Raw genomic sequence first — 18385 nt, 5'->3', positions numbered from 1 at the left:
TCAATGAAGAAGTGGAATCCGATTTCAATGAAGAAGTGGAATCCGATTTCAATGAAGAAGTGGAATCCGATTTCAATGAAGAAGTAGAATTCCATGAAGAAGTAGAATTCCATGAAGAAGTAGAATCCGACTTCCATGAAGAAGTAGAATCCAATGATTTCAATATAAATCAAAAATACAAACATTTATGGGTTCAATGCGAAAATTGTTATGGATTAAATTATAAAAAATTTTTTAAGTCAAAAATGAATATTTGTGAACAGTGTGGATATCATTTGAAAATGAGTAGTTCAGATAGAATTGAACTTTCGATTGATCCCGGAACTTGGGATCCTCTGGATAAAGATATGATATCTATAGACCCCATTGATTTTCGTTCAAAAGAGGAACCTTATGGAGATCGTATCGATTCTTATCAAAGAAGGACAGGTTTAGCTGATGCTATTCAAACAGGCATAGGTCAAATAAATGGTATTCCCGTAGCAATTGGCGTTATGGATTTTCAGTTTATGGGAGGTAGTATGGGATCCGTAGTAGGCGAGAAAATTACTCGTTTGATCGAGTATGCTACTAATCGATCTCTACCTGTCATTATTGTGTGTGCTTCTGGAGGAGCACGCATGCAAGAAGGAAGTTTGAGCTTGATGCAAATGGCTAAAATATCTTCTGCTTCATCTAATTATCAATCAGATAAAAAGTTATTCTATGTATCAATTCTTACATCTCCTACAACTGGTGGAGTAACAGCCAGTTTTGGTATGTTGGGGGATATCATTATTGCTGAACCTAACGCCTACATTGCATTTGCGGGTAAAAGAGTAATTGAACAAACATTAAAAAAGGTAATACCTGAAGGTTCACAAGTGTCTGAGTATTTATTCCATAAAGGTTTATTCGACCCAATAGTACCACGTAATCTTTTAAAAGGTGTTCTGGGTGAGTTATTTCAGCTCCACGGTTTCTTTCCCTTGAATCCAAGTTCAAAAATGTAAAGTATAGCACTAGATTCAGTTATTTTATTTGTAGCGAACAAGTATTTAATTCGTCGTAATCAGGTGTTTTCTTTGGTGACATAAGTTCTCCTTGTAATAAGAGACAGAGGTTTCGGATAATTTTTATTTTATATTTTATTATATTTTATTTATTATATTTTAGAATATAGAATATATAGTTTTAGAATATAGAATATATAGTTTCTATCTAGTCATTTTCTATCTAATCATATAGAATTATAGTTGATATTACTTATTACTTATAAATAAATATTATAAATAAATAATATTTATTATAATTTTTTATAATATATTTATAATATAATAATGGCTTGATATAATATAATAATGGCTTGATATTACTTATAATAGATATATCATAAGTAATAGATATATCATAAGAAGATATCTTTCTAATAGATAGAAATATTAAAACAGATAGAAATATTAAATTGAGGCACCTATTCTATGACAGATCCCAACTTACCCTCTATTTTTGTGCCTTTAGTGGGCCTAGTATTTCCGGCAATTGCAATGGTTTCCTTATTTCTTCATGTCCAAAAAAATAAGATTGTCTAGACCCAATGGGACCGAATCTTATCAATTTATTTCAACACTGGATGATAATACAGATATTTATCTCGTGTAATATGGTATGATATGTGGCTCTTTCCGAACACACAAATGAAAGAATCGTTATGCGGATATATGATATCTGCATAAATGCATGTATATGTGAATATAGCTGGTTCAAAATGGATTAGTGAATATTTTAAATAGAAAGTCAATGTATCTAACCAATTACTCTCCTAATGTTTCACATCAGAATAGTGCTAGTTGATGAAAGTTACTTCGGGATCAAGAAAGGTAAAGTCAAATTTATTTGGGTTATTCGCTCAATTCCAATCGAATGCACTGGATCTAGTATAGTATGAATTGGCGATCAGAACATATATGGATAGAACTTATAACGGGGTCTCGAAAAACGAGTAATTTTTGCTGGGCCTGTATCCTTTTTTTAGGTTCACTAGGATTCTTAGTGGTTGGAACTTCCAGTTATCTTGGTAGGAATTTGATACCCGTATTTACATCTCAGCAAATCATTTTTTTTCCACAAGGGATCGTGATGTCTTTCTACGGGATCGCGGGTCTATTCATTAGCTCGTATTTGTGGTGCACAATTTCGTGGAATGTAGGTAGCGGTTATGACCGATTCGATAGAAAAGAAGGAATAGTGTGTATTTTTCGCTGGGGATTTCCTGGAATAAATCGTCGCATCTTCCTTCGCTTCTTTATGAGAGATATCCAATCAATCAGAATAGAGGTTAAAGAGGGTCTTTATACTCGTCGTGTCCTTTATATGGAAATCAGAGGCCAAGGAGCCATTCCCTTGACTCGTACTGATGAGAATTTTACTCCACGAGAAATTGAACAAAAAGCTGCCGAATTGGCCTATTTCTTGCGCGTACCAATTGAAGTATTTTGAAACGAACTGAAGTGAAGAATAAAATGAAGAATAAATATTTTCTCAAGATGGGGGAAGGAACTTGCTAATTCCTCTTTTAATACAACTGAAGTTTCTTCATTCTTTTATACTAGAAAAAGGTCTAATCTAACTAACGAATCTAATCTAATAAGTATAGATATAAATTCATCAAACCTATCCGAACATGTATTTCGTAATACAGAATTCATCTTTTTAGGCCCAAGATTTGGAATTGATACCCTTTTCTGGTTAGACGGTGAAACATTTCGAAAGAATTAATTGATCCAGGGGGAGTTTTTTCGTCTCGAAACTCGATTCGTTACTTCAAGTGGGTTTTCGAGTATTCATCGAAAGGAACAAATGAAAATAAAATTGGTTCAAATTTGCCCAATTGAGATATCTGGAATAATATTTATTTCTTTTTTTCTCATTTTCATCCGAAAAGAACTCTTATTCTATGTCTATATTCCTTCTAAATCAAAAAAAAAATAAAATTATTACACAATAATAGGAAAGGAATAGACCCATAGGTCAATACCTTGTTATACAACTCGTGCTTCAAAGAAATATCAGATCAGATAGAGTCAACGAATGAAGCAGGTTCATTAACAATTCAATTCACAGAAAAAAAAAAATGAAAAAAAAGAAAGCATCGGCCTCCCTCCCATATCTCGCATCTATAGTATTTTTGCCCTGGTGGGTCTCTTTCTCATTTAATAAATGTCTGGAACCTTGGGTTACTAATTGGTGGAATACCAGGCAATCCGAAAATTTTTTGAATCATATTCAAGAGAAAAACGTTCTGGAAAGATTCATAGAATTAGAAGAACTATTCCTATTGGACGAAATGATAAAGGAGTACCCGGAAACGCATATACAAAAACTTCATATAGAAATACACAAGGAAACAATACAATTAGTCAAAGCACACAATGAATATGATCTCCATATCATTTTGCATTTCTCGACAAATATAATCTGTTTCGCTATTCTAAGTGGTTATTTTATTCTGAGTAATGAAGAACTCGTCATTCTTAATTCTTGGGTTCAGGAATTCCTCTATAACTTAAGTGACACAATAAAAGCTTTTTCTATTCTTTTAGTTACTGATTTATGGATCGGATTTCACTCGACCCATGGTTGGGAACTAATGATTGGTTCGGTCTACAACGATTTTGGATTGGATCATAACGATCAAATTATATCTGGTCTTGTTTCCACTTTTCCAGTTATTCTAGATACAATTGTGAAATATTGGATCTTCCTTTTTTTAAATCGTGTATCTCCTTCGCTTGTAGTAATTTATCATTCAATGAATGAATAAAGAACTCATTTGATCTTATTATATCAATCAAATCAGAATCTTTCTTCGTGTATAAAGAAAGTATTTTCAATTTGACTTAATTCTTTATACTTTTATCTGTTCAAGGTATTCGTCCTATATTCCAGTACAATTATTCCAGTACAATGACAGACTCGTGTATAGGGAACTATACTAGCTACCTATCTAATTTATTGTAGAAATTCGGGGATCAATGATTGGACATGCAAAATAAAAATACTTTTTCTTGGGTAAAGGAAGAGATGACTCGATCCATTTCTGTATCGATCATGATATATGTAATAACTCGGGCATCTATTTCAAATGCATATCCCATTTTTGCGCAGCAGGGTTATGAAAACCCGCGAGAAGCAACGGGACGAATTGTATGTGCCAATTGCCATTTAGCTAATAAACCCGTGGATATTGAAGTTCCGCAAGCTGTGCTTCCTGATACTGTATTTGAAGCAGTTGTTCGAATCCCTTATGATAAGCAACTGAAACAAGTTCTTGCTAATGGTAAAAAGGGGACTTTGAATGTGGGGGCTGTTCTCATTTTACCCGACGGATTCGAATTAGCCCCCCTTGATCGTATTTCTCCTGAGTTGAAAGAAAAGATAGGAAATCTGTCTTTTCAGAGTTATCGTCCCAACAAAAGAAATATTATTGTGATAGGTCCTGTTCCCGGTCAGAAATATAGTGAAATCGTCTTTCCCATTCTTTCCCCCGACCCTGCTACGAAGAAAGACGTTCACTTCTTAAAATATCCCATATACGTAGGTGGGAACAGAGGAAGGGGTCAGATTTATCCTGATGGTAGCAAAAGTAACAATACAGTCTATAATGCTACATCAGCAGGTATAGTAAGCAGAATAGTACGTAAAGAAAAAGGGGGATATGAAATAACCATAGTTGATGCATCGGATGGACATCAAGTGGTTGATATTATACCTCCAGGACCAGAACTTCTTGTTTCAGAGGGTGAATCCATCAAGCTTGATCAACCATTAACAAGCAATCCCAATGTGGGAGGCTTTGGTCAGGGAGATGCAGAAATAGTGCTTCAAGACCCATTACGGGTCCAAGGTCTTTTGTTCTTCTTGGCATCTGTTATTTTGGCACAAGTTTTTTTGGTTCTTAAAAAGAAACAGTTTGAAAAGGTTCAATTGTACGAAATGAATTTCTAGGTGCAGAGATTCCTTAACATCAAGTTGGTAAAAAGCGCCGAATTTTTTTTGATCCATACAATTATGTATGATCAAAAAATCTGTAAACCTTTTTGGTTGCTTTGTTTATACTTTTTTTTCGTTTTGCGGGATGTCTGGAATTCATTACTTGTATCCTATTCTTAGTAATAGACAATAGACATACAAAGAAAGAGAATACAGAGCAAGGATGGGAAAAATGAAAGAAAGAAATCCTTTTAGGAGGGATTACTAGTCTTACGAGTCTTCTATTCGACACAAGAAAAGGGCGGAAAATCCTTTTTCTTGTGTCGTCTTATATCGAAATAATAATGATTTTTTCTCCTGTTCGTCAAAGATTACCATTCCTTCTTTTCCGGGTCCACCAGAACTCTTTTGGTTAGATTCATAGGAAGTTGTGGACAAACAAAAAGAGAGAAAGGATTAGGGGAATAATTGATTGAGCAAATAGAACTTCTTCAATTAACTTAAACTTTTAACTTAGAGAAATTATTCAAGAGAAATTATTCAAACAAATTATATTATAGAGTTTTATAGAGTAAGTTCTATAGAGTAAGTTCTATTAGTAGTTTAGTATAGAAATTATTTGCAGGATGTCTCATGCGTAGAAATCTATATAATATTGTATTATTCAGAAAATCCATTGATTACTCTTTTCTTGTTTCTTCATAAGAGTTAATATTATGGAGGAAAGGAAGAACAGAGACTATGAATCAATCAATAGATTCAATTCTTCAAAAACATTATTAAGAAACAAAAGAATAGAGTGGTTTGAAACATCAGAGCAAAGGATCCGTTTTGTCATTTCATTTCTACGAATATAATATTTTGATTATGTTGACTGGCCAATTTGTATGTTATGGAATAGATCATAATCTTCCTATAAGAGTAAGAAAAGAACTCAACGGGACCTTATCGCTCTAATTAGACAAAGGAGGGTAAGGTCCCGTTGAGTTCTTTTCTTACTCTTTCATGTCTACAATCCGGTTTATCCGATTACTAGAGAGATGAACCCAACCCAGAATATGAACCGTAAAAGAAAACACCTATTAAACCGATCACAGGAATACCAGTTACAGTACCAACCAGCCAAAGAGGAATCCTTCCAGTAGTATCGGCCATTTCCCCTACTTTCCTCCACATTTTCTCAAATGGTCGTGCTAGAGACAAAAACAGTCATGGATAATTATGAGGATGGTATCTTTCCGAATGGGATAAGAGAATTCCTACTATTCTCTTTCTTTCTTTCAATTGAAGAAATAATTGGAAAATAAAACAGCAAGTACAAAAATGAGTAATAAACCCCAGTATAGACTGGTACGATTCAATTCAACATTTTGTTCATTCGGGTTTGATTGTGTCATAGCTCTATAATTCAAATTAGGTTTATCGTTGGATGAACTGCATTGCTGATATTGACCCCAAAAAAGAAACGGTAGGTACAGCTAGTCCGTGAACAGCCAACCATCGCACTGTAAAAATTGGATAGGTTCGATCTATGGTCATTGGGGGCCTCCTAAAAGGATTTACTAAATTCATCAAGTTGTTCCAAAGAATCAAAACGGCCGGTTATCAATGGAATACCTTGTCGGCTCTCTGTGAAATACTCGTTTGGCCGAGGACTTCCAAACACGTCGTAAGCTAAACCCGTACTGACGAATAACCAACCCGCAATGAATAGGGAAGGTATAGTAATGCTATGAATGACCCAGTATCGAATACTGGTAATAATATCAGCAAAAGAACGTTCTCCCGTGCTTCCAGACATTCTGAGCTCCACAAATTTTTGTACATTCAAAAAAGGGAATCGATTCCTTGAAAGATGGGATCAGTAAATGGAAAACTACTGATATTGCATCTTTGTGAGATCGTCAATTTTGTACCAAAGGTTTATTTCAAGTATACCGAATCAGTATAGCTATCCTTCCTCTGGCACAGCAACGCAGTCTCGATCGGTACCGAAATGCTACATAATTCTTTTCTTCTTTTTTTGTTCCTTGTCTATGCATAACTCTATGTTATTCAATAGATCAATAGAAAATTACTCAAATTCCTTATAAGATTTCCATTATTGGATTCATAATAGAAAGTAAAGATCTTGGAAAAGCGTGAATCGATGGTTTCTAATAATTTATGAAGCATATTATAATATTCACACAATTCAATTATATGTATGCGAAATCTATAATAAACCCATTTTTTGGTTAAAAGTTTTTTTGTTCAAATCTTTTTATTTCAAGTAATTGGTTGGTCGTATAATACAATAAATATACTGTAATACAAAATACAATAGTATATACTATATTAGTGAAAGAAACAGAACATGAAAGAAACAGAACCCAGTTGGAACAATCCATATTCGTGATGCAACCGTTATTGTATTAGATCCAAAACAAAGGTTCTTTCTTGACCAAACTAGAAGTATGGAACTCCATGATATGGAAAGACAGAATATAGAATCTAAAAGGATAATGGAAGTTGTTCGTCTTTGAATCGAGTTGGACCTGAAAAAAAAGAATAAAAATATAAAAATGAAAAATAGAGTAAAGGTTTTATTTTTTTCGATAGATCGTGGGACACCTTTTTCTTTTCATTCGAAATATTATGTTATGGGCAATTAAGCAACCTATTACTGTACTGAGTCCAATGAGTTAAAATAAATAAAAGGTAAATAGTATCAGGCCGTTCGTTCCAAAAAGGATTAGATCCTATTGAAATAGAAAGGAAATGATTAAAATGGAATTTTCAAATCCAATTCTTTTATTCCAAAATTACTTAAATTACTTATATTTTATTTAATATTTTATTTAATATTTAAGTATAAGTCCATAAGTAATTTAAGTTTTGAATGAAGTTACACGGCACAGTTCTTAATTACTATTACTTTTACTTATACTTTATATTTTACTTACTTTTACTATTACTTTATTCAACTCACAAATACTTTATTCAACTCACAAATTCCACAATGAATCTGTTGATTCCGAATCATAGGATCGGTCAATGTCACAGCAGATGAATCGAATTTTTCTACCTATGTCACTCTTAGTTAGTCTTATCTATAATGACTGATGAATCCAGAATTTTCAATTGGAACTAAACTAATTCTGTCAATTGATTTTTTCTTGCCGTCGTATTTTGTAAAAATTGAAACTTAGGTAAGTGTTTTATCAACATATGTAGCAAAAGAACATATCTAATTTAGCTCTTTCATGCTTACTATAACTAGTTATTTCGGTTTTCTACTGGCTGCTTTAACTATAACCTCAGCTCTATTCATTGGTTTGAACAAGATACGACTTATTTGAAATGAATTGAATGAAAAATTGATAAAAACGAATATTTCTCTGAGATTCCGGGTATTCTATGGTTCTTTCTCACATCAATTGCCAATTCTTGGTCATTGAGATTCACGGATAATTCAGATTAATATTTAGGGATAGATCTTACCTTTCTTTTTATCCCCTTAAACAAACCGAAATGATTGAAGTTTTTCTATTTGGAATCGTCTTAGGTCTAATTCCTATTACTTTAGCAGGATTATTCGTAACCGCATATTTACAATATAGACGTGGTGATCAGTTGGACCTTTGATTGAGTAATATTTCTTTCTTTTTTTGATTGACCTCCTGCAGGAAGGAGGTCAAATTCAAGTTACAATTCAACTTTTTGTTTTGTTAAATTATTAATTATTTTATTGTGATTCGACATCAAATAAACCGAATCACGCTCTGTAGGATTTGAACCTACGACATCGGGTTTTGGAGACCCGCGTTCTACCGAACTGAACTAAGAGCGCTTTCTTATCCTTATGACAGGAGATACGACTGTACTGTAAAGAAAAGTAATTTTTCTACCCCCAATACGTCTTGCATACATATAGTATGCAAGACCGGAAGATTATGTCCAATTTTAATCGATCTCAATGAATCCCTCGTTACTGCCCATGGGAGAAGTAATAGGTAGGGATGACAGGATTTGAACCCGTGACATTTTGTACCCAAAACAAACGCGCTACCAAGCTGCGCTACATCCCTTTTCAAAATTGTTGTACAGTTTCATTGTACAAAATCCCTGTCTTGTTTTCCATATCGTCATTTTCTCCTCCATCTATATACAATTTTCTTGTCATTTCTTCTTTTTGGTTTCATATAATAAAAGAATTATATACATCTGAAACCTAACGTATAAAAAAGTTAATATTTATCAGTAATGCTCAGGAACAAGGGATTAGATTTTTTTTCTTTTACAAAAAAAGAAAAAAATCTATTGCTTCATTGTACATATCTATTTTAGTTAGGAATCCTGTTTAGTTAGGAATTCCGTGTAAAAAAATACAAATGATCTTGAACTACAGCATCTGACCATATATGTATTACAATCCATAATAGAAGGAGGATTTTCAATGCGAGATATAAAAACATATCTCTCCGTGGCACCTGTGCTAAGTACTCTATGGTTTGGGTCTTTAGCAGGCCTATTGATAGAAATTAATCGGTTATTTCCGGATGCCTTGTCATTCCCCTTTTTTTAATTCTAGTTATTGATTGATATGCGAAGAAATGAAGAAAATTAGAGATACAATTCCACGTGACTAAAATTTCGAATTTCGCCCCTATTTTTTCAGTTCTTTAGGATAGGAAGGAAAAGAAAAAAGTGTATTGAACCTCAGCAAAAATGTGGTAGATCGAAGATCGAATTTTGGAGAACAGAAATGAAAATGTGGATCCAGTCTACGGCGAGTTCCACGAAATCATAGCATAGAAAGAAGATATTTAACTTAAATAATAAATAAAATAAATATTAATAAAATATTGAGATTTAGGATAGGAACAATTGAGAGTTAGAAAGAAATTGTATTATTTAATTATTACTCCATTAAATTATTACTTTATTATTCTAGTAAAATTGTTACTCCATTAATATAATATTAATTATCATTATATAATGAAATGATAATTGCAACGAAATACTTAGAAATTCCATTTCTAGTTAGTAACTTCTATCGATTTTTTTTGTTCTTTTCTTCTTCTTCAGCTCGGATCGAAAATAGAAGAGTTAAGCCGATCCAAAATTCAAAGGAGGTTCATGGCCAAGGGTAAAGATGTCAGAGTCATAGTTATTTTGGAATGTACCAGTTGTGCCCGAAATGATGTCAATAAAGAATCGCCAGGTATTTCTAGATATATTACTCAAAAGAATCGACACAATACGCCTGGTCGATTAGAATTGAGAAAATTTTGTCGCTATTGTAACAAGCATACGATTCATGGAGAAATAAAGAAATAGATCGAACAGAACGCGTGTGCGCTCTCGCCAAGGAAGAGGAAGAACTTAACATATATTTAGAAGAACTTAACATATATTTAACATACTTAACATATATTTAACATATATAATATACATAATGTATAATATACATAATGTATAAGATATATAATATACATAATGTATACAAATCAAAGCCTATTTTGGTCGGATCTGAACTGAAGTGAATAAAGAAATAGAATTTTAGAAATAAGGAATAAACCATGGATAAATCCAAGCAATCTTTTCGTAAATCCAAGCGATCTTTTCGTAGGCGTTTGCCCCCAATTGGATCGGGGGATCGAATCGATTATAGAAACATGAGTTTAATTAGTCGATTTATTAGTGAACAAGGAAAAATATTATCTAGGCGGGTGAATAGATTGACTTTGAAACAACAACGATTAATTACTATTGCTATAAAGCAAGCCCGTATTTTATCTTTGTTACCTTTTCTTAATAATGAGAAACAATTTGAGAGAGCCGAGTCGATCCCCAGAACTACTGGTCCTAGAACCAAAAATAAATAGACATACTCTTCAATTGACTCAAAACTCCAATTGTAACTCAAGCTCAGATTGATGTTTTGTTCGAAAAGGCCTAGAATCTAGAGCGGGTTCCTGTGTTATAAGAAACAAAAAATGGAGAAAATTTTTTTTATTGAAACATATTCGTTCATTCCTATTACTATCTTAATTTCTTTTTATTCTATTTTCCCGGAGTTCCTTCTCCGGGGAATTCTGTTTCAATCATTCCTGTACTGTATATTACTTTAGAATCTACTTTATTTGATGATCTTGTTGGAAATCATGTAAAGACAATTCTTATTTGATATAGCTATTTGTGCAGGTATTTTACGATTAAGAAGCAATTGCTTCTTGTACAGATTGTGTATTAATCTACTATAACTATACAATACCTTATTATCACGAGTTACTGCATTTATCCGAGTGATCCACAAACGACGAAAATCCCTCTTTTGCCTGCCTCTATCTCGATGAGAGGAAGCCAAAGCTCTCATTTTCTGTTGAGTAATCGTTCGAGTAAGTCTTGAATGAGCTCCTCTAGAGGTTGATGCAAATAAACGAATTTTTGTTCGACGTCTCCGAGCTGTATATCCCCGTCTAACTCTGGTCATTGAATCAAATTAAACCTTAATGAATAACTAATTGATTTCGATTCTTTCAGTCATCCTTTTCCCCTCTCACGGTCGATTAATAACAAAACGGATTATTCCGATATATAAAATATAAATTCCAATGGCTTTTGCTACTATAACCTTCCTGACCACAATTTTTTATTCCGTCCAGGCATTTCACCTGCAAATAAGAAATTATAATGATACTCAAAAAAAATAGTGGGTTCCATCGTTTCTATGGTTACTTCTTAAACGGTGAGGTCCTCTCTATACACCGGAGCCTCTTCTTTCATTTAACCAAATGGTATTGTGAACTTGTATAGTTCACACTCTTTGGCTCTACCCATCAATTATAGAGTAATAACTCTTTTCACACTAAGAGTTATCTATACAGTGACGGCATTTAATTAGGAAAGTTGGCTAGGTAGCTGACCCTCTTAGTCCGCTCTTTTAACAATAGGCGCATAATCTTTTTGCTTCTTATAATACTATTTCCTCCGCTTAATGGATAACTATTTGCTACCAATGGGGAATTGCTTTTCATCTCAAATCTAGGTGATTGGATTTGCACCAATGGAAACCATAAATTCCATACACAATATAGGTATATGATAGATCTTTTCCATTTACCCTATTCATTGGTACCGGTCATTGACACTGGAAAAATTGTCTCATTTGTTCGAACTCATGATCTGAACGAGTCGCACATACACCCTAGTACATGTTCCTCGACGCTGAGGACATCCTCTAAGAGCGGGAGATTTCGTAACATTTCTTATCGGCTGTCTTGCGTTTCTAATAAGTTGTTTAATAGTTGGCATGTCGTATATATATATATGTATATATAGAATTAGAATGGAATGGGTTGGTTTAGATCGATCTTAACCTGATGATTGGATTGATGATTATGAATTTTTTCTATTCAATACCAAATCACAGAAAATTCGAATTATGGTTTGAAATGGATTTACACGAAATCCCCGGTATTTTCATTTTCGACCGCTACGAGATCAACAATGCCATGAGCTTGGGCTTCTGTTGCTGACATAAAAACATCCCTTTCCATGTCTTCGGATACAACCCATAAAGGCTTGCCCGTTCTTTGTACATAAACCTTTGTGAGGGTTTCACGAAGTTTCAGTAGTTCTTCCATTTCCAGGACAAATTCCCCTGTTCGTGATTCATAAAAAGAACTAGCAGGTTGATGAATCATGACCCTAAATATATTGATATTGATATAACATCATGAACGGTTCCTCTATCTCGTATGATTGGGCTAATGTAAGGGATAAAAAAAAAATAACAAGAAGAAATTGAACAACCGTACAGGCATCTTCTGTGCGTTGCATACGGCTCCGCAATGGAATTTACTTTTTTCTTCTCTTCTATTCTATCTAAGAAAGAAAGAGAATCCATCTGATTCAGATCGTTGAATGATCCATTTACCACCCTTCCTTTCGTAGGAGTCAAAAATACTATGATGGTTCTGTTGCTTATATATATTTATCTCGTCTGTGATTTAGCAATCCCAAAGTGCCTTTCTGATACGATCAAATAAGGAAAACTGATCTTTTTTTTTTTCATTTTCGTACTCTTCCATAACATAAATATCAGAAAGAAACTTCTGGTGTGGAAGAAAAATGGTTTGTGACGCTGAAATGTACCCCCGACACATAAAATCAACAAATCGGAAATAACCTTTGTTTCATACTACTATCTCGATACAAAATCTCATGTTATGAAAAAACAATAATGGTTTGTTCATATCGAACTCGAAGTGCCATGCTATTATTACTTATTATTCATATTCAATATGGCGAAGGCATAGTCTTTCTTTTTTTTTTCAAATAAAAACTCATTGGCGCCAAGCGTGAGGGAATGCTAGACGTTTGGTAATTTCTCCTCCGATCAGAATGAAAGATCCCATAGAAGCGGCTAACCCCATGCATATTGTATGCACATCGGGTGGCACAAATTGCATAGTATCATAAATAGCTATTCCTGATACTACCCATCCGCCGGGAGAGTTTATAAACAAAAAAAGATCCCTAGTATTATCTTCTATACTGAGATATACCATGAGACCAACAATTTGATTTGAGATCTCGCTATTAACCTCTTGACCTAAAAAAAGTAATCTTTCTCGATGAAGTCGGTTGATTAGGACAAAATTGGTTCCTTTAGGAACTGTACGTGCACCTTTGGATGCATACGGTTCAAAAAAATTGCGAAAAAAGAATCAATGTGTCGATTCCAGTTCTATTTTTTTTTTTTTTTTTTCTGTAATAGGTTTTTGTTTTTCTAATAAAGCTTCCATTTTTAAAAAGACATGAGATGAGTTTTGGCTTCCTTACCTATAAAAAAAGAATTTACTGAACTTATTGAAATTGAACAAATCTCTCTCATTGATGTATTGTTTCATCGACATTCAAATCACGATGTAATTTTCTTGTTTCTGAATGGGCCTTTTCAATTCTTTTAGGTTCATGTTCTACTCCGGGAAAAGATCTGTCCGAATTCCATTTGCACATATAGGGCAAATGGTCTCAGTACCACTTCTTTTTGTTACGACTTTTTTTTTTCAATTCGTTTCATGCCTTTCCCCAATCATTCGATGTACTCATCATACTATTCCGTTGGTTATTGGTTGGACGTTTGAAATCACTCCTATAATAAGGATAAGAATCGTTTATGATACAAGCGGTAATCATACATTACATGGATTACCAATTTGGTATTTTCTGAACGGAGCCTGGATACTTTATTACTTTATTTTATCTGGATACTTTATTACTTTATTTTATTTTTATTTTTCCAAGTCAACCATAAATTCTCCTAATTGATCCTCAAAATAAATAAATTGATCTAATTGCACTTCACGCTCCGAATGATTGATGGTTCACTCAATACAATATTTCTTAGGCGAAACAGAGGATATTTCGATCGAGGGAGAGAACGGGTAAATTCCATATAACCCAATATGTCTGACAAGTCGCACTATAAGTCAACCCAAACTGCATCTTCCTCTCCAGGACTCCGAAAAGGTACTTTTGGAACACCAACGGGCATTAAATTAAAGAAAAAATTGAGTACTATACTTCACTTTAATGTGGAAACATAACAATGGCTTTATCGTCTTCATCCCTTTTTCTGTTTATTGTATTTTATACATAGATTTTTATACATAAATTGGAAGGTTTATTTTATAGAGTAAGACAGAATGAATAAAGAAAAATTTTAACTAACGGATCAATCGTTGGAGTAATAAACAAGTATCTATGCATTCGTTTCCCGAAAGTAGAACTAATCCTCCCATTGCGTATTGGTACTTATCGGGTATAGAATAGATCTGCTTCTCTTTGTTCTTACGAACAGAATTGTTCCATTATTTTCAATGGAACGGAATAAAAATTAACCCTTTCTCATACGGAATCTACTGAAAAGGTTAGATACATAGTATAGTCTTTTCCAATGCGATAAAATAAAGTGACATAGTGTCTATTTTTCTTTGATAAAGGGGTATTTCCATGGGTTTGCCTTGGTATCGTGTTCATACTGTCGTATTGAATGATCCCGGTCGATTGCTTTCTGTCCATATAATGCATACAGCCCTAGTTGCTGGTTGGGCCGGTTCGATGGCTTTATACGAATTAGCGGTTTTTGATCCCTCTGACCCCGCTCTTGATCCAATGTGGAGACAAGGTATGTTCGTTATACCCTTCATGACTCGTTTAGGAATAACCAATTCGTGGGGTGGTTGGAGTATTTCAGGAGGAACTGTAACGAATCCCGGTATTTGGAGTTATGAAGGTGTGGCAGGGGCACATATTGTGTTTTCTGGCTTGTGCTTCTTGGCAGCTATCTGGCATTGGGTGTATTGGGACCTAGAAATATTCTGTGATGAACGTACGGGCAAACCATCTTTGGATTTGCCTAAGATCTTTGGAATTCATTTATTTCTCTCAGGGTTGGCTTGCTTTGGCTTTGGCGCATTTCATGTAACAGGTTTGTATGGTCCTGGAATATGGGTGTCCGATCCTTATGGACTAACTGGAAAAGTACAACCCGTAAGTCCAGCGTGGGGCGCAGAAGGCTTTGATCCTTTTGTTCCCGGAGGAATAGCCTCTCATCATATTGCAGCGGGTACATTGGGCATATTAGCAGGCTTATTCCATCTTAGTGTCCGTCCGCCTCAACGTCTATACAAAGGATTACGTATGGGCAATATTGAAACTGTACTTTCCAGTAGTATCGCTGCTGTTTTTTTTGCAGCTTTCGTTGTTGCTGGAACTATGTGGTATGGTTCAGCAACTACCCCAATCGAATTATTTGGTCCCACTCGTTATCAGTGGGATCAGGGATACTTTCAGCAAGAAATATATCGAAGAGTTAGCGCCGGACTAGCCCAAAATCTGAGTTTATCGGAAGCTTGGTCTAAAATTCCCGAAAAATTAGCTTTTTATGATTACATTGGTAATAATCCAGCAAAAGGGGGATTATTCAGAGCAGGGTCAATGGACAACGGGGATGGAATAGCTGTTGGGTGGTTAGGACACCCCGTCTTTAGAGATAAAGAAGGGCGCGAGCTTTTTGTACGTCGTATGCCTACCTTTTTTGAAACATTTCCGGTAGTTTTGGTAGATGGAGACGGAATTGTTAGAGCCGATGTTCCTTTTAGAAGGGCAGAATCAAAGTATAGTGTTGAACAAGTAGGTGTAACTGTTGAGTTCTATGGTGGCGAACTCAATGGAGTCAGTTATAGTGATCCTGCGACTGTAAAAAAATATGCTAGACGTGCCCAATTAGGTGAAATTTTTGAATTAGATCGGGCTACTTTGAAATCTGATGGCGTTTTTCGTAGCAGTCCAAGGGGTTGGTTCACTTTTGGCCATGCTACGTTTGCTTTGCTCTTCTTTTTCGGACACATTTGGCATGGCGCTAGAACCTTGTTCAGAGATGTTTTTGCTGGCATTGATCCAGATTTGGATGCTCAAGTGGAATTTGGAGCATTCCAAAAACTTGGGGATCCAACTACAAAGAGACAAGTAGTCTGATACAACATTGCTCTGGTATCTTTCGCCTCTTTTTTTGATTTGACATAGGGTTAGGGTACTGAAGAAATCTTGACTTGAATCACCATCTTTTCTTTGACTCTTTCCTTTTCTTTATATGGTAAATGATGCCAAATGAATAGGTGTGGAAGCTATAATTGTAAACCACGATCGAATCTATGGAAGCATTGGTTTATACATTCCTTTTAGTCTCGACTTTAGGGATAATTTTTTTCGCTATCTTTTTTCGAGAACCGCCTAAGGTTCCAACTAAAAAATGAAATAATTTTTCATTATCTCAGTTGAAGTAATGAGTCTCCCCATATGGGAGGCTCATTACTTCAACTAGTCCCCGTGTTCTTCGAATGGATCTCTTAGTTGTTGTGAGGGTTGCCCAAAAGCGGTATATAAGGCGTACCCAGTAAAGCTTACAAGTAAACCAGATATGAAGATGGCGACTAGGGTTGCTGTTTCCATTTTTAGACAATTTCAAGATCACAATGGATCTACGATAAGATCGTTTATTTACAACTACAACGGAATGGTATACAAAGTCAACAGATCTCAACCAATGATTAAATAGGATTTATGGCTACACAAACCGTTGAGGATAGTTCTAGATCTGGGCCAAGACAAACTACTGTAGGGAATTTATTGAAACCATTGAATTCGGAATATGGTAAAGTAGCTCCGGGCTGGGGGACTACACCATTAATGGGAGTCGCAATGGCCCTATTTACGGTATTCCTATCTATTATTTTGGAAATTTATAATTCTTCCGTTTTACTGGATGGAATTACAATGAGTTAAGTTTATAAGAACTTTGAAGTCCTAGTTTTCAATCAAAAAAATTACTTTACTTAAAACTCGGATTTCTAGACCATTCTGGTAGTTCGACCGTGGAATTTATTTGTTTCGGTATCTCCGGAATATGAGTGTGTGACTTGTTATAATTGATCCTATTGATAATACAGAGAATGGTCCTGTTATCTCTATCGAGATGATTCTATTTCGTCGGATAGTTATTCTAGTATCTGGAGCACGGAATATATATAGAATATAGAATAGATTAATAAAAGAAATATTAAAACTATGATTCATACCTACTATTCAGACCTCGCAACCGGACTCAGAAATTTTCAAATAGATATTTCCTAAATCAAACGATTTTTCTTCCTTCGGACTTATTTTTTTCTTGACCGAAGGACAACTCTTTTTCTAGATTTTGTTGAGTCATTACATTCATCGAATAAGTGATCATCAAAGGGTTCTTACTCAGAGAACCTTTGAGTTTAGCTTGAGGCTTTGCTTTATTAAATTAAATCATCGTGGTTCTAGTATGAATCTGGGGTTTCAATTGATTCATAGGGTCTCAACAAGCAAATTCCTATCAATAGTAAAACAAGAATCAATCCGCATTACACAAAAAAACAAGAAATAAAATAACAAATAAAAAAATAGGGAAGAGAAGATTCAAAAGGCCTGTAATGATCAACATCAAAAGAGACAGATGAGCCAACTTGATATTTTGAGGCATTATCATACAAAGAAGAAATTTCTTATTTTTGTTACTTCGTATCTTCGGGTCGGGGCAAATCAAGCGGCTAAGCTAAGAAGTTTTTAACTTTCTATTACATATCCGTTGAAATCAGCATTTGTGTGTTTCTGCTTGAGCCGTACGAGATGAAATTTTCATATACGGTTCTCAGAGGGGGAGTCCCTTGGCCTTGGTTACCTATCTCAATAAAGTATATGATTGGTTTGAGGAACGTCTTGAGATTCAGGCGATTGCAGATGATATAACTAGTAAATATGTTCCTCCTCATGTCAACATATTTTATTGTTTAGGGGGGATCACACTTACTTGTTTTTTAGTACAAGTAGC

The 18385-nt window shown here is 34.6% G+C and overlaps 4 protein-coding genes and 2 non-coding genes across 6 annotated transcripts in view; 4 read left to right on the top strand and 2 right to left on the bottom strand.

The window, feature by feature from the left end:
* The first annotated feature begins 281 nt into the window (after positions 1 to 281).
* On the top strand, positions 282 to 992 carry LOC135664998 (acetyl-coenzyme A carboxylase carboxyl transferase subunit beta, chloroplastic). The gene has a single exon (XM_065177110.1). The coding sequence runs from the start codon at positions 282 to 284 to the stop codon at positions 990 to 992; it is 711 nt and encodes a 236-aa protein (XP_065033182.1).
* Positions 993 to 1782: 790 nt separating this feature from the next.
* Positions 1783 to 10328, top strand: LOC135665000 (cytochrome f). Its single transcript, XM_065177112.1, has one exon. The coding sequence runs from the start codon at positions 4024 to 4026 to the stop codon at positions 4984 to 4986; it is 963 nt and encodes a 320-aa protein (XP_065033184.1). The 5' UTR covers positions 1783 to 4023; the 3' UTR covers positions 4987 to 10328.
* On the bottom strand, positions 8730 to 8803 carry TRNAW-CCA (transfer RNA tryptophan (anticodon CCA)). Its single transcript has one exon. It is a non-coding gene; the product is annotated as a tRNA-Trp (tRNA).
* On the bottom strand, positions 8968 to 9041 carry TRNAP-UGG (transfer RNA proline (anticodon UGG)). Its single transcript has one exon. It is a non-coding gene; the product is annotated as a tRNA-Pro (tRNA).
* Positions 10329 to 14697: 4369 nt separating the features above from the next.
* Positions 14698 to 16647, top strand: LOC135664999 (photosystem II CP47 reaction center protein). The gene has a single exon (XM_065177111.1). The coding sequence runs from the start codon at positions 14977 to 14979 to the stop codon at positions 16501 to 16503; it is 1527 nt and encodes a 508-aa protein (XP_065033183.1). The 5' UTR covers positions 14698 to 14976; the 3' UTR covers positions 16504 to 16647.
* A 652-nt stretch (positions 16648 to 17299) lies between these two features.
* LOC135665001 (cytochrome b6) overlaps positions 17300 to 18385 on the top strand; it is a 1788-nt gene continuing 702 nt past the window's right edge. Inside the window, exons 1-2 of the mRNA XM_065177113.1 lie at positions 17300 to 17437; positions 18246 to 18385. The exon at positions 18246 to 18385 is cut by the window's right edge and continues 702 nt beyond it. Coding sequence (XP_065033185.1) covers positions 17432 to 17437; positions 18246 to 18385 — 146 coding nt within the window. The 5' untranslated portion in view covers positions 17300 to 17431. The remainder of the gene's footprint in view (positions 17438 to 18245) is intronic.

The sequence above is a fragment of the Musa acuminata genome, unplaced genomic scaffold (genome assembly GCF_036884655.1).
Source record: "Musa acuminata AAA Group cultivar baxijiao unplaced genomic scaffold, Cavendish_Baxijiao_AAA HiC_scaffold_923, whole genome shotgun sequence".
In the NCBI taxonomy this organism is placed as follows: domain Eukaryota; kingdom Viridiplantae; phylum Streptophyta; class Magnoliopsida; order Zingiberales; family Musaceae; genus Musa; species Musa acuminata.
Note: the sequence above shows the minus strand (reverse complement) of the source record. Positions and strands in the feature narration are given on the sequence as shown.